The sequence below is a fragment of the Amblyraja radiata genome, chromosome 40 (genome assembly GCF_010909765.2).
Source record: "Amblyraja radiata isolate CabotCenter1 chromosome 40, sAmbRad1.1.pri, whole genome shotgun sequence".
Lineage (NCBI taxonomy): Eukaryota > Metazoa > Chordata > Chondrichthyes > Rajiformes > Rajidae > Amblyraja > Amblyraja radiata.
The window spans coordinates 1,474,855-1,495,452 of record NC_045995.1 but is presented as its reverse complement, the minus strand read 5'-3'; the positions used below and the strand labels follow the sequence as shown (position 1 = coordinate 1,495,452).

At 48.8% G+C, this 20,598-nt stretch overlaps 1 protein-coding gene and 1 long non-coding RNA gene across 2 annotated transcripts; both read left to right on the top strand.

The window, feature by feature from the left end:
• The first annotated feature begins 351 nt into the window (after window positions 1-351).
• Window positions 352-9,704, top strand: LOC116967570 (gastrula zinc finger protein XlCGF49.1-like). Its single transcript, XM_033014188.1, has 3 exons — window positions 352-505; window positions 8,410-9,104; window positions 9,678-9,704. Exons 2-3 carry the CDS (start codon window positions 8,526-8,528, stop codon window positions 9,702-9,704), a joined length of 606 nt encoding a protein of 201 aa, XP_032870079.1. The 5' UTR covers window positions 352-505; window positions 8,410-8,525.
• A 1,843-nt stretch (window positions 9,705-11,547) lies between these two features.
• Window positions 11,548-17,887, top strand: LOC116967641. The gene is made up of 3 exons (XR_004410289.1): window positions 11,548-11,762; window positions 16,793-16,796; window positions 17,876-17,887. It is a non-coding gene; the product is annotated as an uncharacterized LOC116967641 (long non-coding RNA).
• Window positions 17,888-20,598: the final 2,711 nt, after the last annotated feature.

The following is a 20,598-nucleotide window of genomic DNA, read 5'->3' as shown; positions in this document are numbered from 1 at the left end:
CGCCAGTCTACACGCCTGTGATGTGTCGCCAGTCTACACGCCTGTGATGAGCCGCCAGTCTACACGCCTGTGATGAGCCGCCAGTCTACACGCCTGTGATGAGCCGCCAGTCTACACGCCTGTGATGAGCCGCCAGTCTACATGCCTGTGATGAGCCGCCAGTCTACACGCCTGTGATGAGCCGCCAGCAGCAACAATGACAGAGACGAGGCTGCAACTAAATATCAACCAGGGTCACGTGTGAGGAGGCGGCTCCGATTGGCGGAGGGCGGGGGCTCCGTCTGAGGGCGGGGCTACGGCTCCACCAATAGGACGCGGTCACCGGCGGCGGGGACGCGGCTCTGATTGGTCGTGGTTATGAAGGGGCGGGATTGTCTCCCATTGGCCGCTGGCGCTGCCCGTCAGTGGGAGGGGGCGGGACCTGGTCGCCGGTCACGTGAGGCGGGACGATGCGTCGCCGCGAACGACGGGAGGAGGGAGGCCCCGCTCAGCGCCGGGAGCTCAGGTGGGAACAACCGCCGCCGCCGCCGCTCGGCCCCGCGTCCTTTCACCACCCGCTCCTCCCTTCCCCAGCGCCATCCTGCGGCCGGCGACCCGAGGAGCCCGAGGCGTGCGGGCAGTGAGGAGCAAAGATCTTATAGCGGAGCAAGATAGACCACTCCTCCGCGATAAGATCTTTGGTGAGGAGCGGGGGGGATGTGAGTGAGTGAGTGAGTGAGGAAGGAGAGGAGGTCTGGGCGCCCTCTGGTCCAAAGATTCTCCCTCTCTTCTCTCGATCTCCCTCCCTTCCCTCTCTCCCTCCCTTCCCTCTCTCCCTCCCTTACCTCTTCGTGAGAGTTGGCAGCTCTGCTATGCCTTGGGTCCAAAAGAGGATAGAAAGAAAATACTTAATGGTCTTTGTAAGAAGATTTTAATAAGCTCTTCTACATTTAAAGTAAATTGACAAATTAGAGGCAAAAAGCATCTTCAATATACAGGTCTCTCCACACAACTGAAAACAATTGCATTTAAGTGATATATCATCCATTGTTCAGGCATGTAGCACTAGGTTACAATAAACTTCCTACATATTCCAGGAATGCCTCATGAAAATGGGAGAGGTTTAAATGCATTGTAAAATTAAATCCATGTTGACTTGGACTAATCCTTTTACTGCTATCCAAATGCCCCATTATTACATCTTTAATAATTGACTCCAGCATCTTTCACACCACCAAAGTCGGGCTAACTGGTCTGTAATTCGTTCAAAAGGGAACTGCAGATGCTGGAATATCGAAGGTACACAAAATTGCTGGGGAAACTCAGCGGGTGCAGCAGCATCTATGGAGCGAAGGAAATAGGCGACGTTTCGGGCCGAAACCCTTCTTCAGACATATAAATGTATGCGTGTAACCTAGTGCTACATGCCTTAAGTCTGAAGAAGGGTTTCGGCCCGAAACGTCGCCTATTTCCTTCGCTCCATAGATGCTGCTGCACCCGCTGAGTTTCCCCAGCAATTTTGTGTACCTTTGGTCTGTAATTCCCCGTTTTCTCTCACGCTCCTTTCTTGAAAAGTGGGATAGCATTAGCTATCCTCCAATCCACAGGAACTGATCGTAAATCTATTGATCGTTGGAAAATGATCATATGTATAAATATATATGTATGTGTATATATGCATGTATGTGTATATATGCATGTATATGTATATGTGTGTATATATATGTTTATATATGTGTGTATGTATGCATATAAATGTATCCATATGTATGCGTGTATTTGTATGTGTGCATAGGTATGTGTATACGTATGTATGTGTGTATATATGTATGTGTATATATATGTGTGTATATAGAAACATAGAAATTAGGTGCAGGAGTAGGCCATTCGGCCCTTCGATATGATCATGGCTGATCATCCAACTCAGTATCCCGTACCTGCCTTCTCTCCATACCCTCTGAACCCCTTAGCCACAAGGGCCACATCTAACTCCCTCTTAAATATAGCCAATGAACTGGCCTCGACTACCCTCTGTGGCAGAGAGTTCCAGAGATTCACCACTCTCTGTGTGAAAAAGTTTTTCTCATCTCGGTTTTAAAGGATTTCCCCCTTATCCTTAAGCTGTGACCCCTTGTCCTGGACTTCCCCAACATCGGGAGCAATCTTCCTGCATCTAGCCTGTCCAACCCCTTAAGAATTTTGTAAGTTTCTATAAGATCCCCTCTCAATCTCCTAAATTCTAGAGAGTATAAACCAAGTCTATCCAGTCTTTCTTCATAAGACAGTCCTGACATCCCAGGAATCAGTCTGGTGAACCTTCTCTGCACTCCCTCTATGGCAATAATGTCCTTCCTCAGATTTGGAGACCAAAACTGTACGCAATACTCCAGGTGTGGTCTCACCAAGACCCTGTACAACTGCAGTAGAACCTCCCTGCTCCTATACACAAATCCTTTTGCTATGCTATATATATATTATATATATAATATATATATATGCATATATTTATTATTACTATATAATTATATATATAATTGCCTTTATGGTTTATGTATATCATCTTACAAGACAAATAAATTAATAGTGATTATTTAAATAAAAGTTGCTTCTGATCCATGAGAATAAACTTTATTATCTCTAACTTGCCTCTCACACACAGACACACATTCATATAAATATATAAAATATGTATACGTTAAATTTAATTTTGTGCAGTGTGTGTTAAAGCAATACAAGGGAAACTGCACAATACAATGCAAGGGAAACTACGCAAAGGAGGGGGGCTGTTCCCGCAACAAGATACTCGAGGATCTTTGCTTTGGATCAAAGATTATAGAGGAGCTCTATAATCTTTGCTTTGGATTTCAGCGGGTGGCATACCGGAAGTCGCGTGTCGCATTAAGAAATGGCGGCCGTGACGTTGCGTCACGTACTACACGTCAGTCCATTGGATTTCGGAGGAGTGGTCTATCTTGCTCCGCTATAGGATCTTTGCTCTGGTCCCCCGAGTGCAGCGTCTCTGGTCCTCCGAGCGCAGCGCCCCCTGCCGCCGGGAGTCCGTGACGCACCGTCTTTGTCCCTCTGTCGGCAGCGGCACCTGGCGGCGGGAGGGTTGGGTTGAGTTTAGTGTCACATGTACCGAGGTTCAGTGAAAAGCTTTGTTGTTGTTGCTAACCAGTCAGCAGAAAGACAACACGTGATCACAATTGATCCGTCCACAGTGTACGGATACGGGATGAAGAGAATAACGTTGAGTGTAAGACTTGTGCAGGTTGATGGGACTAGGGGAGAATACGTGTTCTGCACGGACTAGAAGGGCCGAGATGGCCTGTTTCGGTGCTGTAATGGTTATATGGTTGTGTGACTACAGTGCCGAGACAAGGTTTCTCCCTGAATAAGGTAAAAATTGATAGTAGCAGAATTAGGCCATTCGGCCCATCAGGTCTATTCCGCCATTCAATCATGGCTGATCTATCTCTCCCTCCTAACCCCATTCTCCTGCCTCTCCCCATAAACACTGACACTCGTATCTCGGTACTGGGAGCGGTAATGAGCCAATATAAGGAGAAGAGGAGGTGCAACGAGACCTGGGTGTTCCTGTACATCAGTCACTGAAAGTACACATGCAGGTAGAGCAGGCAGTAAAAAAAGCTAATGGCATGTTGGCCTTCATTGCGAGAGGATTTGTGTTTAGGAGTTCCTACTGCAGTTGTACAGGGCACTGGTGAGGCCACACCTGGAATATTGTGTGTAATTTTGGTCTTCTAATTTGAGGAAGGACATTCTTGCTATTGAGGGAGTGCAGCGTAGGTTCACCAGGTTAATTCCCACAGGTATACATAAATGCTGGAGAAACTCAGCGGGTGAGGCAGCATCTATGGAACAAGGGAATTCCTTCGCTCCATAGATGCAGCCTCACCAGCTGAATTTCTCCAGCATTTTTGTCTACCAAGGGTGTGTCATGCATCTGCTGGTCTTTCTTAAACAGGTTAATTCCCGGGAATGCGGGACTGACATGTAATTAAAAAAAATGGATCGACTGGGCTTGCTGGAATTTAGACGGAAGGGAGGGGATCTTATAGAAACATATAAAATTATTAAAGGATTGGATAGGGAAGATGCAGAAAACATGTTCCCGATGTTGTGGGAATCCACAACCAGGGGTCACAGTTTAAGAATAAAGGGTAGGCCATTTAGGACTGAGATGAAGAAAAACTTTTTCTCACAGTGAGTTGTAAATCTGTGGAATTCTCTGCCTCAGAATTCTCTACTACAAACCCACCGACTCCCATGGCAATCTGCATTACACTTCTTCCCACCCTGCTTCCTGTAAGGGCTCTATCCCCTACTCCCAATTCCTGCCTCATCTGCACCCAGGGCATCGGAGATGTGCTCATTCTTTAGGGAAAGGGGTTCCTCTCTTCGACTATAGATGAGGCTTTCAACAGGGTCTCCTCTATTTCCCGTAGCTATGCTCTCATTTCCCATCCCCCCCACTCGTAACAAGGGCAGAACCCCTCTTGTCCTCACCTTCCACCCCACCAGCTGTCACGTACAACAGATAATCCTCTGACATTTTCGCCACCTCCAACGGGATCCCACCACTGGCCACATTTTCCCCATATCCTCCCCTTTCGGCTTTCTGCAGAGACCGCTCCCTCCGTAACTCCCTGGTCAATTCGACCCTTCCCACCCCCTCCCCTGGTGCTTTCCCTACAACCGCAGGAAATGCTACACTTGTCGCTTTACCTCCCCCTTGACTCCATCCAAGGACACCAGCAGTCTTTCCAGGTGCGGCAGAGGTTCACCTGCACCATCTTGGTTCTTGGTTTCTTGGTCCTCCAAAATATTCCAAATGGAATTTAAACTGGAGGCGGTGAAGGGAGGGCCAATCTCATCTCCAACCTCATCTATTGCATCCGCTGCTCTACATCGGGGAGACCAAGTGTAGGCTTTGTGATCTCTTCGCCCAACACCTCCGCTCGGTTCGCACTAACCAACCTGATCTCCCTGTGGCTCAGTATTTCAACTCCCCCTCACATTCCGAATCCGACCTTACTGCCCTGGGCCTCCTCCATGGCCAGAGTGAGTCGCACCGTAAATTGGAGGAGCAGCATCTCATATTTTGCTTGGGCAGTTTACACCCCAGCGGTATGAACATTGACCTCCAATTTCAGGTAGTCCTTGCTTTCTCGCTCCTTCTCCTCCCCTTCCCAGATCACCCACAGCTTACTGTCTCCGCCTCTTCCTTAATTTTCTATTTCTATTCATAATTTATGAGTAAAAATATATTTAATCTGAGGAGCGGGAGTGCCAGGTAGTAGGAGAGCGGGATGTAACAGTGTGAGAGAGAGAGAGGGAGGCAGATGCGAGAGGGTGACGGGGAGAGACATTCTCGGCAGCTGCGCTGCTGTGCGCACACAGACCCGCACCTCATCCGCAGCCAGGATCAAACCCGGGTCCCCAGCACCACAAGCGCTGCCGAACCGTCACTGGACCGTCCCCGTCCCCCCGAGTGTCCCATCCACGCCAGGGGGCGGCCGGAGATGTCCGGGGCGACCCAGGACCGATGGGACACCGGCCCAGTGCAACGGCGGCCCCAGGCCCAGAGCCAGCGCGGAGAAGAAGCGCCAACTCCAGCCCAACCCCGCTCCAACTCCCGAGGACCCCATTCCCCGACGAGCCGGGGACCACCAGCCGCACTCGCCGCCCCACCCAGAGGCCGCTGGCCAAATCCCCCGGGCGCCGGTGAAAGCCGAGCACCAGCCATCAATGGGGTAACACAAAACGCTGCAGCAACTCAGTGGGACAGGCAGCATCCCAGGAGAAAAGGAATGGGTGACGTTTCAGGTCGAGACCCTTCTCCAGAGATGTTGCCTGACCGACCGAGCCACCGCAGCATCCCGTGTGCATCCCCACCGATGACCGGCGCTCGGCTACTGCCGTCACCGAGGTGGCCAACCGACAGCCACTGAACTAAGGTGAGAAGCGCAGCCGACGGTCCCCGGCCCGCCCAGGAATAGGCCACCGGGAGCTGGAGCAGAGCCGAGCCGGGGCCAGCGACCCCCCCCCCCCCCCCCCCCCCCCCCCCTGCAAGTCCAGGACCACCACCGCTCAGGGCCAGCGCCCCACCAGTCCAGGGCTGCCGACCAACCCGGTTGGACAGGCAGAGCCAAGCGGGTGCCTGTGCCCACCTCGACCCCGCGCCGGCTGCAAGCCCGGGGCCGCCACCACCCCGCCAGCTCAGGGCCAACCCAGACACCTCTGGACACTCCCGGACAAGGATGGGACACCCAGGAAGGGGCGGGGTAATTCCAGCAGCAACTACAAAAATTGTTCATCCCAGTTTGGCAAAAGAATAAATCAGGGAAGGGAGTGCATCCGTGGATAACAAGGGATGTCAGGGATAGTATCAAAACAAAAGATGAAGCATACAAATTAGCCAGAAAAAGCAGCCTACCAGAGGACTAGGAGAAATTCAGAGTCCAGCAGAGGAGAACCAAGGGCTTAATTAGGAAAGGGAAAATAGATTATGAAAGAAAACTGGCAGGGAACATATAAACTGACTGCAAAGGTTTTTATAGATATGTGATGAGAAAAAGATTAGATAAAACAAATGTAGGTCCCTTGCAGTCAGAAACATAGACATAGAAACATAGAAATTAGGTGCAGGAGTAGGCAATTCGGCCCTTAGAGCCTGCACCGCCATTCAATATGATCATAGCTGATCATCCAACTCAGTATCCCGTACCTGCCTTCTCTCCATACCCTCTGATCCCTTTAGCCACAAGGGCCACATCTAACTCCCTCTTAAATATAGCCAATGAACTGGCCTCAGGTGAATTGATCATGGGGAACAAGGAGACCAAGCAGACCAATTGAATAACTACTTTGGTTCTGCCTTCACTAAGGAAGACATAAATAATCTGCCGGAAATAGCAGCATTTGACCGGGGTTCAATTGAGATGGAGTAACTGAGTGAAATCCAGGTTAGCCGGGAAGTGGTGTTAGGTAAATTGAATGGATTAAAGGCCGATAAATCCCCAGCGCCAGATAGGCTGCATCCCAGAGTACTTAAGGAAGTAGCCCCAGAAATAGTGGATGCATTAGTGATAATTTTTCAAAACTCTTTAGATTCTGGAGTAGTTCCTGAGGATTGGAGGGTAGCTAGTATAACCCCACTTTTTAAAAAGGCAGGGAGAGAGAAAACGGGGAATTACAGACCAGTTAGTCTAACATCGGTAGTGGGGAAACTGTTAGAATCAGTTATTAAAGATGAGATAGCAGCACATTTGGAAATTGGTGAAATCATTGGACAAAGTCAGCATGGATTTATGAAAGGTAAATCATGTCTGACGAATCTTATAGAATTTTTCGAAGATGTAACTAGTAGAGTGGATAAGGGAGCACCAGTGGATGTGTGATATCTGAACTTTCAGAAGGCTTTCAACAAGGTCCCACATAAGAGATTAGTGTACAAACTGAAAGCACACGGTATTGGGGGTTCAGTGTTGATGTGGATAGAGAACTGGCTGGTAGACGGGAAGCAAAGAGTAGGAGTAAACGGGTCCTTTTCACAATGGCAGGCAGTGACTAGTGGGGTACCGCAAGGCTCAGCGCTGGGACCGAGATAACGTAAACATTTTTCACACAGAGTGGTGAATCTGTGGAATTCTCTGCCACAGAAGGTAGTTGAGGCCAGTTCATTGGCTATATTTAAGAGGGAGTTAGATGTGGCCCTTGTGGCTAAAAGGATCATGGGGTATGGAGAGAAGGCAGGTACAGGATACTGAGTTGGATGATCAGCCATGATCATATTGAATGGCGGTGCAGGCTCGAAGGGCCAAATGGCCTACTCCTGCACCTATTTTCTATGTTTCTATCTCTGTACTTCCCATCAGACTGAAGAAAGGTCTCGACCCGACATGTCACGCATTCCCTCTTTCCACAGAAGCTGCCCGACCCGCTGAGTGACTCCAGCACTGTGTGACCTTCTTCCCATGATGCATGCCGCTCCCCATGTGACTCTGGGCAACTGCAGTGTGCGTGGCCGGCAGTCCCCATCGGATTGGCGGTGACGTCAATGCGCTGGTCGTGCAGCCCCCCCTTCTCCCACTTGCTTCCTCACCCCCTCCCCCTCCCCCTCACTCAACTCCCTCTCCCCCCGCCCTCTCCTCATAACCCCTCCCCATTCTCCCCCTCCCCTCAATTCCACCGTCCTCATCCCCTTCCCCATTTCCCCCCCCATGCCTCCTCACCATCTCTCTCCTCCTTCCCCCCCTCATATCTCCCCCATTCACCTTCCCCTCCCCCCACCCTCCACCTTCCCCCCTGCCCCCATCCCCATCCCCCTTCAAGAACCATTAATGTTCAAGCGTTAGTAATGTCCTGTTTGCCAGCTTGTTGACTCTCTGTGTTCCCCTCCTGCAGGGTTTAGGAGCTGTTGCTGTGGACGGAGAGAAGGGGACGTGAGCGGCCGGTGAGCCCCCCCATCTGCTCGGTGTGCGGGCTTAGCTTCCAGGGGTTGAGCTTCAGTGGAATACCACATGACGGGGCACAAGGAGAAGCGTTATGAGTGCGACGTGTGTGGCAAGGCCTGGCAGTGCCCGAGCCAGCTGGAGGTCCACCGGCGGATGCACACGGGACAACGTCCCTTTGACTGCTCCGACTGCGGCAAGACCTTTACCCAGTTGTCAGTGCTGCAGGGGCACTGGCGCGTGCACACGGGCGAACGCGCGTTTGTCTGCTCCGACTGCGGCAAGACCTTTACACATTCGTCGGGGCTGCGGGTGCACCGGCGGGTGCACACAGGAGAACGCCCCTTTGAATGCTCCGACTGTGGAAAGAGCTTCAAGACAGCGCAGGAATTGAAGATACACCATCGAGTGCACACGAGCGAGAATCCGTATAGCTGCTCTACCTGCGGGAAAAGCTTTACTCAGTTGTCGGGGCTGCAGAAGCACCAGAGCATGCACACGGGTGAGAAACCCTATAGCTGCTCCACCTGTGGGAAGAGCTTTGCCAATTTGTCGGGACTGTGGGATCACTGGCGGGTGCACAGCAGCGAGCGGCCTTTCTCCTGCTCCGACTGCGGCAAAGGCTTCAAATCGTGCAAGACCCTGAAGGTGCACAGGCGCCTGCACACAGGGGAGCGGCCCTACACCTGCAGCGACTGCGGCAAGGGCTTCACCCAGTCCAACAGCCTGCTGTCCCACCAGCGGGTGCACGACAGCGACCGTCCCTTCCCCAGCCCGTTGTGTGGAGAGCGTTTTTCCATGGCCTCTCATGCCTTGTCTCACCAGTGCGTGCACACCAGTGGCCAGCCCTACGACTGCCCGTACTGCGGTGAGTCGTTTGACAGCTCGCGGGGGTTGCGGCAGCACCGGCGGGCTCACGTTGGCGAGCAGCTGCACCCACTGCGGCAAGAGTTTCAAGAGAGCACGGGGGCTGCGGGAGAACCAGCGGATACACACCAGAGAGAGACCCTTTGAGGGCGCTGAATGTGGCGAGGGTTTCACCCGCATGTCCAGCCTGTGGCAGCACCAGTGTGCCCACAGCAGTGAGCGTCCCTTCTCCTGCCCGTCCTGTGGTAACGGCTTCACCCGCCTTGACCACCTGCTGGAGCACCGGCGAGTCCACACTGGCCAGCGCCCCTTCACCTGCCCACTCTGTGTTAAGGCCTTTGTCCCCTCCTCCAGCTTGCTGGCACACAGCGACATGGATAGGCGCTGTTTAGGTAGACACAAAATGCTGGAAGGAATGGGTAATGTTTCAGGTCGAGAACCTCTTCAGTCTTGACCCTAAACATCACCAATTCTTTCTCTCCAGAGATGCTGCCTGTCCCGCTGAGTTAATCCAGCATTTTGCATCCTTTTTTGAAAAACAGCATCTGCAGTTCCTTGTTTTTAGACCATTCTGGTTAACCATCCCTGCACCTTCCCAAAAACCTCCACATCAGTCCTGTAATGGAGTGACCAGAACTGTATGCAATACTCCAAATGCTACCTGACCAATATCTATTAAAGCTGCACATATACATTCCTCTCTCTTTATCTCACTTTTATCTCCTTATTTTCTCTCGCCTGTCACTACACTCACCTGCCAATCACCCCCTCATCTGTTCACATCGTGTCAGTCTGAAGAAGGGTCCCGACCCGAAATGTCACCTATCCATGTTCTCCACAGATGCTGCCTGACCTGCTGAGTTACACCAGCACTGTGTGAAACGCCACCTATCCATGTTCTCCACAGATGTTGCCTGACCCGCTGAGTTACTCCAGCACTGTGTGAAACGTCACCCATCCATGTTCTCCACAGATGTTGCCTGACCCGCTGAGTTGCTGCAGCACTTTGTGTTCGAGTCATACAGTGTGGATACAGGCCCTTCCGCCCAACTTGCCCACAACTATCAACATGTCCCAGCTACACTAGCCCCACCTGCCTGCGTTTGCTCCATATCCCTCCAAACTTTTACGATCCATGTACCTGTCTAACTGTTTCTTAAAAGTTGGTGTAGTCCCACCCTCAACTACGTCCTCTGGCAGTTCGTTCCATACACCCACCACCCTTTGTGTGAAAAAGTTACCGCTCAGATTCCTATTAAATCTTTTCTCCTTCACCTTGAACCCATGTCCTCTGGTCCTCGATTCCCCCACTCTGGGCAACAGATTCTGTGCATTTAACTAAATTGTGTTCTATGCAAGATTCCAGTATCTGCAGTTTCTTGTATCTCCTTCACCTATATCCACCTATCACTTCTGAAGAAGGGTCTCAGCCTGAAACGTCACCCATTCCTTCTCTCTAGAGAAGCTGCCTGTCCCGCTGAATTACTCCAGCACTTTGTGTCCACCTATCACTTCTGAAGAAGGGTCTCAGCCTGAAACGTCACCCATTCCTTCTCTCCAGAGAAGCTGCCTGTCTCGCTGAATTACTCCAGCACTTTGTGTCCACCTATCACTTACCAGTCTTTGTCCAGCCCCCATCTCTCTTTTCCAGTTTCCTCCCCATACCCTCTCCAATCAGTCTGAAGAAGGGTCCTAACTCAAAACATTGTCTGTCCATTCCCTCTAAAACGATGGGGGAATTCAGTGGGTTTGGCTGCATCTGTAGAGGGAGGAAGGGAATCTAAGGCGACCACTTCCACCACTGCTTTCCAACTTTCTCATCCCCCCCTCCCCCCCCCCCCCCCCCCCCCCCCCCACACCAAGCAGTCTGAAGAAGGGTCCTGACCTAGAATGTTGCCTGTCCATGCTCTCCAGAGGTGCAAGGTACTCTGGGAGATTGTGTCTCTTTTTGTAAACCAGCATCTGCTGTTCCTAGTATCTAGACTGGGCGTGCATTTCACCCTACACTTGCGCTCGGTCCGCCAAGGCCTGCTGGATCTCCCGGTTGCCAACCATTGTAACCCCCTTTCTTACTCCCACACTGATCTTTCTGTACTGGGCCTCCTCCATTGCCAGAGTGAGGTGGCACACAAACTGGAGGTTAAAGCCCAATGACATGAACATTGAATTCTCCAAATTAAGGAGACCCACCCCTCCTAATCTAGTCCTGGAGTCTGTCCCGACCCCATCTCTTCGTCATTCCGCTGTCTTCTTCTCGCTGGTGAAAGGAGTCAGGATTAATCCGGAGTCACCGCTTCCCGTCCACCGGCCATTCCCCCTCAACTCCGAACGGTGGGATCTCAGTCTCTGCCCGTGGACGCCCGCAAGACTCTGGCTGCGGTAAACAGGACTTTGGCTCGTTAACCCGCTGGAGCCAAGTTGTATTCCAATGAAATAAATGTATTTTCAATGAAATAAATGTCTTTACAATGAAATAAACTGAGCTGGGATTGAGGCTTGGAAGGCTGAGCTCACCTCCCCACAATAAAGCACAATAAATTGCATACAAAAGCACAATACATGGTTTAAGATCAAGAACGGGTGCTGTGGGCAGAGAGAGAGCGTGTGAGAGAGAGAGAGAGAGACTGCGCACCCACACCGGCGAGTGCCCCTTCACCTGCTCTCACTGCGGCAAGCGTTTCAAGAGCACACGGGGACCGTGGGAGCACCAGCGGATACACACCGAGAGTGACCCTTTGTGTGCGCTGAGTGTGGCGAGGGTTTCACCCGCATGTCCAGCCTGTGGCAGCACCGGCGGTGAGCGTCGCTTCTCCTGCCCGTCAATAGACAACCAGATTCAGATTCACTCTTTATTGTCATTGTGCAGCGTACAGTACAGAGACAACGAAATGCAGTTAGCATCTCACCCACAAGAGCGAACATAGAATAATGGAACAATAAAATATATATATGTACAAACAGTAGCAATATGTACAAACAATAGGTGCAGGAGGCCATTCAGCCCTTCTAGCCAGCGCCGCCATTCACTGTGATCATGGCTGATCGTCCACAATCGGTACCCCGTTCCTGCCATCTCACCATATCCCCTGCCTCGCTCTCTTTAAGTGCTCTAACTCTCTTTTGAAAGCATCCAGAGAATTAGCCTCCATTGCCTTCTGAGGCAGAGAATTCCACAAGTTCACAACTCACTGGGTGAACAAGTATATCCTCATCTCCGTTCTAAATGGCCTACCCCTTATTCTTAAAATGTGCCCTCTGGTTCTGGATTTCACCCAACATCGGGAGCATGTTTCCTGCATCTAGAATGTCCAATCCATCAATAATCTTATGTTTCAATAAGATGCCCTCTCATCCTTATAAACTCCAGTGTATACAACCCAGTCGCTCCATTCTTTCAACATATGACAGTCCCGGGATTTAACCTCGTGAACCTACGCTGCACTCCATCAATAGCAAGAATGTTCTTCCTCAAATTTGGAGACCCCAACTGCACACAATACTCCAGGTGTTGTCTCAGCAGGGGCCTGTACAACTGCAGAACAACCTCTTGTCTCCTATTCTCAACTCCTCTTATAATGGCCAGCATGCCATTAGCTTTCTCCACAGCCTGCTGTACCAGCAGGCTAACTTTCAATGTCTGATGGCTTCACCCGCCATGACCACTTGCTGTAGCACCGGCGAGTCCACACTGGCCAGCGCCCCTTCACCTGCCTGCTCTGTGGCAAGGCCTTTGCCCGCTTCTCCAGCCTGCTGGCACACCGCAACGTGGATAGGCAATGTTTAGGTAGACACAAAATGCTGGAAGAAATGGGTCATGTTTTGGGTCGGGACGGAAGAAGGGTCTGAGTTACTCCAGCATTTTGTGTTCATTTTTGTAAACAAACATCCTTGTTTGTTCAAGAAGGAACTGCAGATGCTGGAAAATCGAAGGTAGACAAAAATGCTGGAGAAACTCAGCGGGTGCAGCAGCATCTAAGGAGCGAAGGAAATAGGTAACGTTTCGGGCCGAAACCCTTCTCAGACTGAGAAGTTTGTTCCTTGTTTGTTCCTTGTTTTGACACTAGTGTATTTTGGGTACTTGGAACTGACTCAAAAGGACTCTCAGATACAGGAGTAAACTAACAAGCTTCTTTATTACAGGACGCCACCATGAGTCTCCCCTAGCGCATGCGTCCCCTCGCACTAAACATAACATATGCTAATTACATTATATACATTACACTGCTCCCCCTTTAACTTGGAGGCAAATAACACCATTTCTACTACGTTAAATATAATTTTACTTCGGAGTCACGTGAGTGACTACGTGAAGAAGGGCCTTCCGTCTGCGTGCGCGTCATTACGTCTGAACGCAACACGCACGACGGACAAGCAGGCATTGAGCCTCCCAGGCGTCGGGATGAGCAGGTAAGGGAAGTTGAAATCACTTACCTGCGTTCTTTCGGGCTTGAAGTTTTTTCAGAGCCCATGATGTCGAGGAGACGGCCCGCGGGGGTGTCGGCTGCTGAAGACCGCAGCTTTCCAAGTAGCGGGCGACGGTCTTGTTCCCGACATTAGCGCCGACAGCAGAATCGGCAGGAGTCTTTGCGCGGGAGCAGGAGCTCCGTGGTTGTCCTGCGAGACGTAATACCACCCGCAAGTCTATCTAGCCCATTGACTATGATGAGTCCGGGAAAGAGGGATACCATCCCTCAACGGAGAACGTCTGAGGACGACTTCTCCCACATGGAGCAACTTATGGAGAAGTTGCTCCAACACGGCAGGAGACTTTGCACGGGAGCAGGAGCTCCGTGGTTGTCCTGCGGGGCGTAATGCCACCCGCAAGTCTATCTAACCCATTGACTCTGATGAGTCCGGGAAAGAGGGATACCATCCCTCAACGGAGAGCGTCTGAGGACGACTTCTCCCACATGGAGCAACGCTTCCCGACATTAGCGCCCACAGCAAATCGGCAGGAGAAGTTGCTCCAACAATGATCTGCTCCAAGGGAGGGAGCAGTATCAGCACGGCCTACAGCAGTGCCAGTGCTGGGAGCCTCGCACATGGGGCAGCCCAATGTCTTCCCCATTGGAGGGGGAACTACATTTGGAAGAAACCACTCTGAATCAGAGTACAAAGAAGAGGGGGGAAACCTTCCCAGGGACAAGCAGAAGAAAGGAAGTAAGTAAGTAAATTTTACTTATATTGCACTGTTTAAATCAACACCAAAATGCTTTACATAAAAGGAATAATATGCTTCCATACAAACAAACAGAAAGTAAGTGCTTCTGCAATCATCCAGGTTCCACTGGGTGCTCCCTGGATGGAATCTAGCTCTTGACAGCCCGGGTATTATGGAGAACCCGCAGGCAGCATCACCTGTTTTCAGGGCTGCACAAATGTCTCCTGCTCTGAGGAGAGGAACATTCATGGTCCATTTAAGTCTGACTAAAGCTAGAATCTCATTTCGGTCCATGGAAGGGCCATGTCAGCACAGGTATCCTCAGGGGCCTGCGGCAGCACCTGTTTTCAGGGCTGCCTACGAACCTCACTCTCAGTGGAGGGGAGTGTGAATGATCAGTAGGTAACTGATCTCAAATTTAAAGTATGAACATACTGAAGCATGCATATGGCTTCAAGAGCCAGCAGTTGGCAGAATATCTGCATAGGCGACAACACACCCCACACCTCCATAGGGGGTAAGCGGTTCACTGAATCCGGTAGTAGCTTGAAAGCTTGGCACGGAAATATGATCAGAGTCGTCTTTCAAGGCAGACTCAAAATAATGGCCAGAATTGTCCTACAAGGCAGGCTCAGTATGATGAGGTTTCAGACCAGACCCAAGCAGAGGTCGGGAGAAACATGGAATCCACACTCCTTACCAGTCCTACTCCCAATCAAGGAGAGAAAAGGAATCCGCATCAGGGGCCTTTGGGCTTACCACAAGACCACCGGTAGCCATGGAGGTAGGTGGGTCTGGGTTTACTGAAACAAGAGATGGTGGACCAGTTACATGCTGGTAATTTACTCTTGTGTTCTTGTTCAAAATGACAATAACAAGAAATTTCAGAACTGGGATTTTTAAAAACAGATAATAACGTGATAATTTTACTGCACAACATACACAGGTTCCAAGCAGACTTGGAACTCGGACTGGAATTGTCTTCAAGGCAGGCCCAGTATTTTTGGGCAGGATTGCCATTCAGGACATGTGACAGATGGAGGATGTCACTTCATCCAGGTGTAACTCATTTGTGCAGTATAGACTTTTAGAAACAGTAATTTTGTTACGGTTTAACTACTGTTTTATAGGAGCTTCCTATAAAATGGTCACATGGCATGCATCGACCTCAAAGATGCATACTATTCGGTGTCTATTCACTAAGAACAGGAGATATTTGAAGTTTAACTGGATGGAATGGATCTGCCAAATGGGTTGACATCAGCTCCTAGACCATTGACTAAACTACGGAAACCAAATCTGGGCCTACAAAGGTCTCAGAACCACATTGTAATGGCATATTTGGACAATTTCATTTTGGAGTCACCAAAAATTGGCAGAAGCATCAGTCAAAGCAAACCAAAACCCTGTTTGATAGAATTGGTTACCTCATCCATCCAGTTAAATCAAAATTGACACCTACAAGGGTAATTGATTACCTAGAATTTACTATCAAAAACAGTAAATATTAATCAAGACCTGATAGTCAAATACTAGCCATCTATCAGGCAAACAGCGAGTGTAATTGGCAAATAGTAGCCGCATTTCCAGCAGTACGTACGGGCCTTTGCATTACCAGAATTACAACGAGCAAAGGAACGAACACTCAGATTCCATGCAGGCAAAATTGGCAAAACTATGGATTGCCAGCAGAGGCCATTGTTGAATAACAACGGTAGATAACGAACGTGAGAAAGCTCAAAGTAAATGTGCTTGAAAGCCATCGAGGGTTCTTCAGACCTATGCTAGCGGCTAAGGATGGGGAGCCACTAACACAGTCTAGAGCTGTGGGGGCAGATGGAATGAGCAGGAGTCTGTAATTCCCCAACACATGGAATCAATTACCCAGAATTGTTGGCGGCACAATTTGGACTCAAGGGGTTCTGTAGCAATATGCAACATTTGTTGCTTGTTCAAATTCAGATTGATAACACCACTGCGGTGGCACATATCCACTAACAAGGGTGGTGTAAAATCTGTATCTTACAATAGATTGTCGAACCTCGTTTGGCACTGGTGTATCAAGAGGAATATTTGGGAAATCTACGAGGTAGATATAACACGGTGACAGATGCTGGATCACGGGTGTTTAATAACAACACAGAATGGATGTTGAATCGGGCAGTATTTAACGAAATAACTACACGATTTGGCATGCCAGATTTTGATCTATTTGCATCTAGACTAAACCATCAGTTACCCAGATATGTGCCCTGCAAGCAGGATCCAGGAGCAAAGGCAGTGGATGCTTTCTCCCTCAATTGGGGAGGATTGTTTATGCATGCTTTCCGCAAATTTGTCTCACAAACCGATGCTTGACCAAAATCAAGCAAGACTAAGCCACAGGCATATTGGTAGTGCCAGATTGACCTACTCAAGCCTGATCCCCAAAATTTTTGGGAACTATAGTCCAGCCAGTTATGGCTGTACCCAAGAGCAGGGACCTCCTAGTGAACCCAGTTACAGGGAGTAATCATCCACTACACGAACGTATTAACTTGTTGGTCTGCACATTCTGAGAAGGCCTTTTCAAGGCATAGGACTGTCCGAACAAATACAACACAGTTCGGATAACAGATGTCTTGGAGTTTCCTATCAACTCAGCACTATAACTATAAACAAAGTTATAGTGCAATCAATAGTGCCAGAGGTGCACTTTCCTCCTATCTGATGCTGCAAGTAGGGCACGGGTCGATAGGAACGCACCCCTTTACAACAAAATTCATGAAGAGAATTTACAATCTAATACACTAAGACCAAGGTACACGGACACATGGGATGTGAGCGTGGTACTAACCCGACAGTGGGGACCGCCTATAACTAACCCTGAAGGTGGTATGCTGACAAAGAGTCCAGACACTGCAAAAGCTACGGTTGGACCACATGACCACCAATATGAACAACACAACATTCGTAATCAGGAACCTGATATAAACATAGCAGGCCAGGAATGCCAGGGATGGAGGTCCAGTTCTTGGCATATCCAGAGGACCTACGGTTGTGTGTGTGGTAACATACTAACACCTCTATCTGAGAGTTACGGAGAACCACAGAGGCTCAGAACAGACCAGAAGGTGTCAACACAAATCATCTCCAGATGGTCAAAGGGGGTAATGGCGGTAACAGAGTGAACGTTCATATGGTTAAATCTCACTCCACCAGGGGTGCATCTACGTCGGCAGCAAGAGCAATGGACGTGCCCCTTGACAACATCCTAGTGGCTGCAGGATGGACGAATGAAATAACGGTCCACCGGTTTTATAACAAACCTATTAACGGACTGGCGGTGTTTGCACGTACCATTTTAAGTTCTGTCCCTTAGTTTACCCCCAAAGTTGGGAGGGGAAACGAGTTTTTTTTAAACTTTTCTTTCATTTAAAGCATCAGTGTCCTTACTTAACTACGTAATGTCTGAATGCTTTAATGATTACACGCATCCATGGTCAATCCATTCAGTGTGTGACGCCTGGATTCGTAACCGGCGTAAAATCACAGAGCTTTGAAATCTTCACGTAGTCACACACGTGACTCTGAAGTAAAATAGTAAGATTAAACGAGAATTTACCAGTTTGAAGTTTGATCTTGATTTTATGAGGAGTTACGATGAGCGATTACGTGCCCACCGCTCCCACCCTCATACTATCAAGGTCACATGGAAGTTCTAGTTTCTTCAATCTTACTATTCTCAGGTCTTCTTTTTATCTGTGATTTAACACCGCTGCTTTGAAGATTGACGCGCACGCAGACGGACGGCCCTTCTTCACGTAATCGCTCATCGTAACTCCTCATAAAATCAAGATCAAACTTCAAACTGGTAAGTTCTCGTTTAATCTTACTATTGATTAACACACTGTTGCACAATTATATTATTACAGTCATCTTACATTACATCCTCATAACTGTAATAATCGTACTAAAACTTACCACTTATAATGGTTCATTCCACTCATCTTTCTAATCGCTCCAGCTCTACTTGTATCTCTGCCTCTTCCCTCTTCCCTAAATATCCTAATGTAATTTGCAGACTTCTTCCTGTTCTTGAAATTCTGCTAAAGTTAACATTTCCTCTGTTTCTGTTCTTTATTTGTAGGTGGGATCTGACACATGATTGCAGGTTTTCGTTTTTCAGTCGCTCTCTGTCGCTCAATTACTCCACTCACCTGCCGATCACACCCTTATCTATTAACATCTGCTCTTGTTGTATAATGACATTCTGCAATGCATAAACATTTGTCCATTGCTCCGTGAAGGAAGCTCCATGCTGGACTATACTGAAGTGTCCTAATCGCAATCGGTCCTGCATACTTTTGTCTCGACCGACAAGCATCTCTTCTTTAGACTTTTCTGTTAACAGCATTTTTGCTCATCGTCACACATTTATTTAACCGTTCTTTGCAACCTTTAAGCCTTTTTTGCTGTTCGTCTATTTGTCTTCTTAAATCACCTTTCTGATTATTAATCAAGAAGTAGGATCTATACTGTCCTTAGAATACAGCAGTGGCTTTGATTTGCGCTCGGTATATTTCTCTTACTACATAAGCACGGTGGTGATACTGCACTACAACTGCTGTATAAATCGGTTTGAGGAAGTCTTTCCTATATCGTTTAAGTCTTTTGTATCGTTTCAGCCTTTTCAGTTGTGCATCTATTTGTCTACTTAGGTCTTTCCTATACCAACTCATACGGAGTACTGACTGCACTTTTACAGTAGCTCTCTTTTGCTTAACCCACTGCCTAACCACAATATTCTTGTAGGCAGTCTAAATGGTAATAGTTGCATCCCTCATTGACTGATATTGCACAAACTGGGAATGCCCTATTTTACATGCTTTGTACCATCTCTGGATCGAAATGACTGCTTGACGCATAGCTCTGTACCGTACCCTTAATCGGTAACCACGGTATGCAGCTTGCAGAGTGACTACAGCCGCCTTTTGCATCAAGAAATGCTTTCTTGTAATGCACATTCTTATGAATGACTTAATACAGCGTGCTGCCTTGGTTTTCTCTACCAATACTCTGGCTTTGATCCCGCGGTATAAGGCCTGAATACACACCACTGCTTCCCTCAAACTCTTATACTGTCTCACTTGGACATCTCTCATCTGGCATGCTCTGTATCGTTGCTGTAGAGCAATGGCAGACCAGCGTAGTTTCTTAAAATACTGACGCTGTTTATATATCTGATAATAAGTCTGTATGACCTTGACAGATTTATGCATGCCCCGCAGTTGCCTTCGAACAAGCATTCCACGGTAGGCTGCCTGAAGCAGTACAACGCTTCTGCGTACCTTCATGTAAGTTTTGCGATCACTTTCCATTTGAAGGTGTGCCCTATAATGGGTTTGTACTATTATAGCTGCCAATCTCATTGCCTTGTATTGACGGTATACTCTGTGCCTTCTAAATGTTGCTTGTATTACCGTTGCTGCCTTCTGTTTGTTCCGGATTTCTATCCGTACCTTCATACCCCTGAATGCAGCTTGAATAGCTAGGCTTGCTCTTTGGATGGCAATTTCTCTTTGCCTTTGACTTCTGCCACTTTGCATTTGCCCTTCGTCCCTTAGCACTTGACCTGTGTCATTTTGCACTTGACTTGTGTCCCTTAGCACTTGACCTGTGTCCCTTTGCACTTGACTGGTGTCCCTTTGCACTTGACTGGTGTCCCTTTGCACTTGACCTTTGTCCTTTTGCACTTGACCTTTGTCCTTTTGCACTTGACATATGTCCTTTTGCACTTGACCTTTGTCCTTTTGCATTTGACCTTTGTCCTTTTGCACTTGACCTTTGTCCTTTTGCACTTGACCTTTGTCCTTTTGCACTTGACCTTGGTCCTTTGAGAGACTCTCTGCCCTCTTTAGTTCAGGCTCCTTGCCTCTGGATACCATTGGAAGTTTTGGCGAGAAATGAGCCATTAAAGCCTCCTTACACTCCTCATACATTTTATCTGTGGGCTTTGCTGGCAGCAGTAACATACGTAAGGTTTGATAACCCTCTCTTCCTAAGCCTAATATGAACCATGCTCTCTTCTTCCCCTCTGCAGCAATATCATTGGAAATGAAACAAGCCTCCAAG

Bases quoted from the DNA above. Each gene is read 5' to 3' on its own strand.
- LOC116967570 (XM_033014188.1), top strand. From the start codon at position 8,526: ATGACGGGGCACAAGGAGAAGCGTTATGAGTGCGACGTGTGTGGCAAG. The intron at 9,105-9,677 runs GTGCACAGGCGC...CCCCTCCTCCAG, and splicing joins AATCGTGCAAGACCCTGAAG to CTTGCTGGCACACAGCGACA.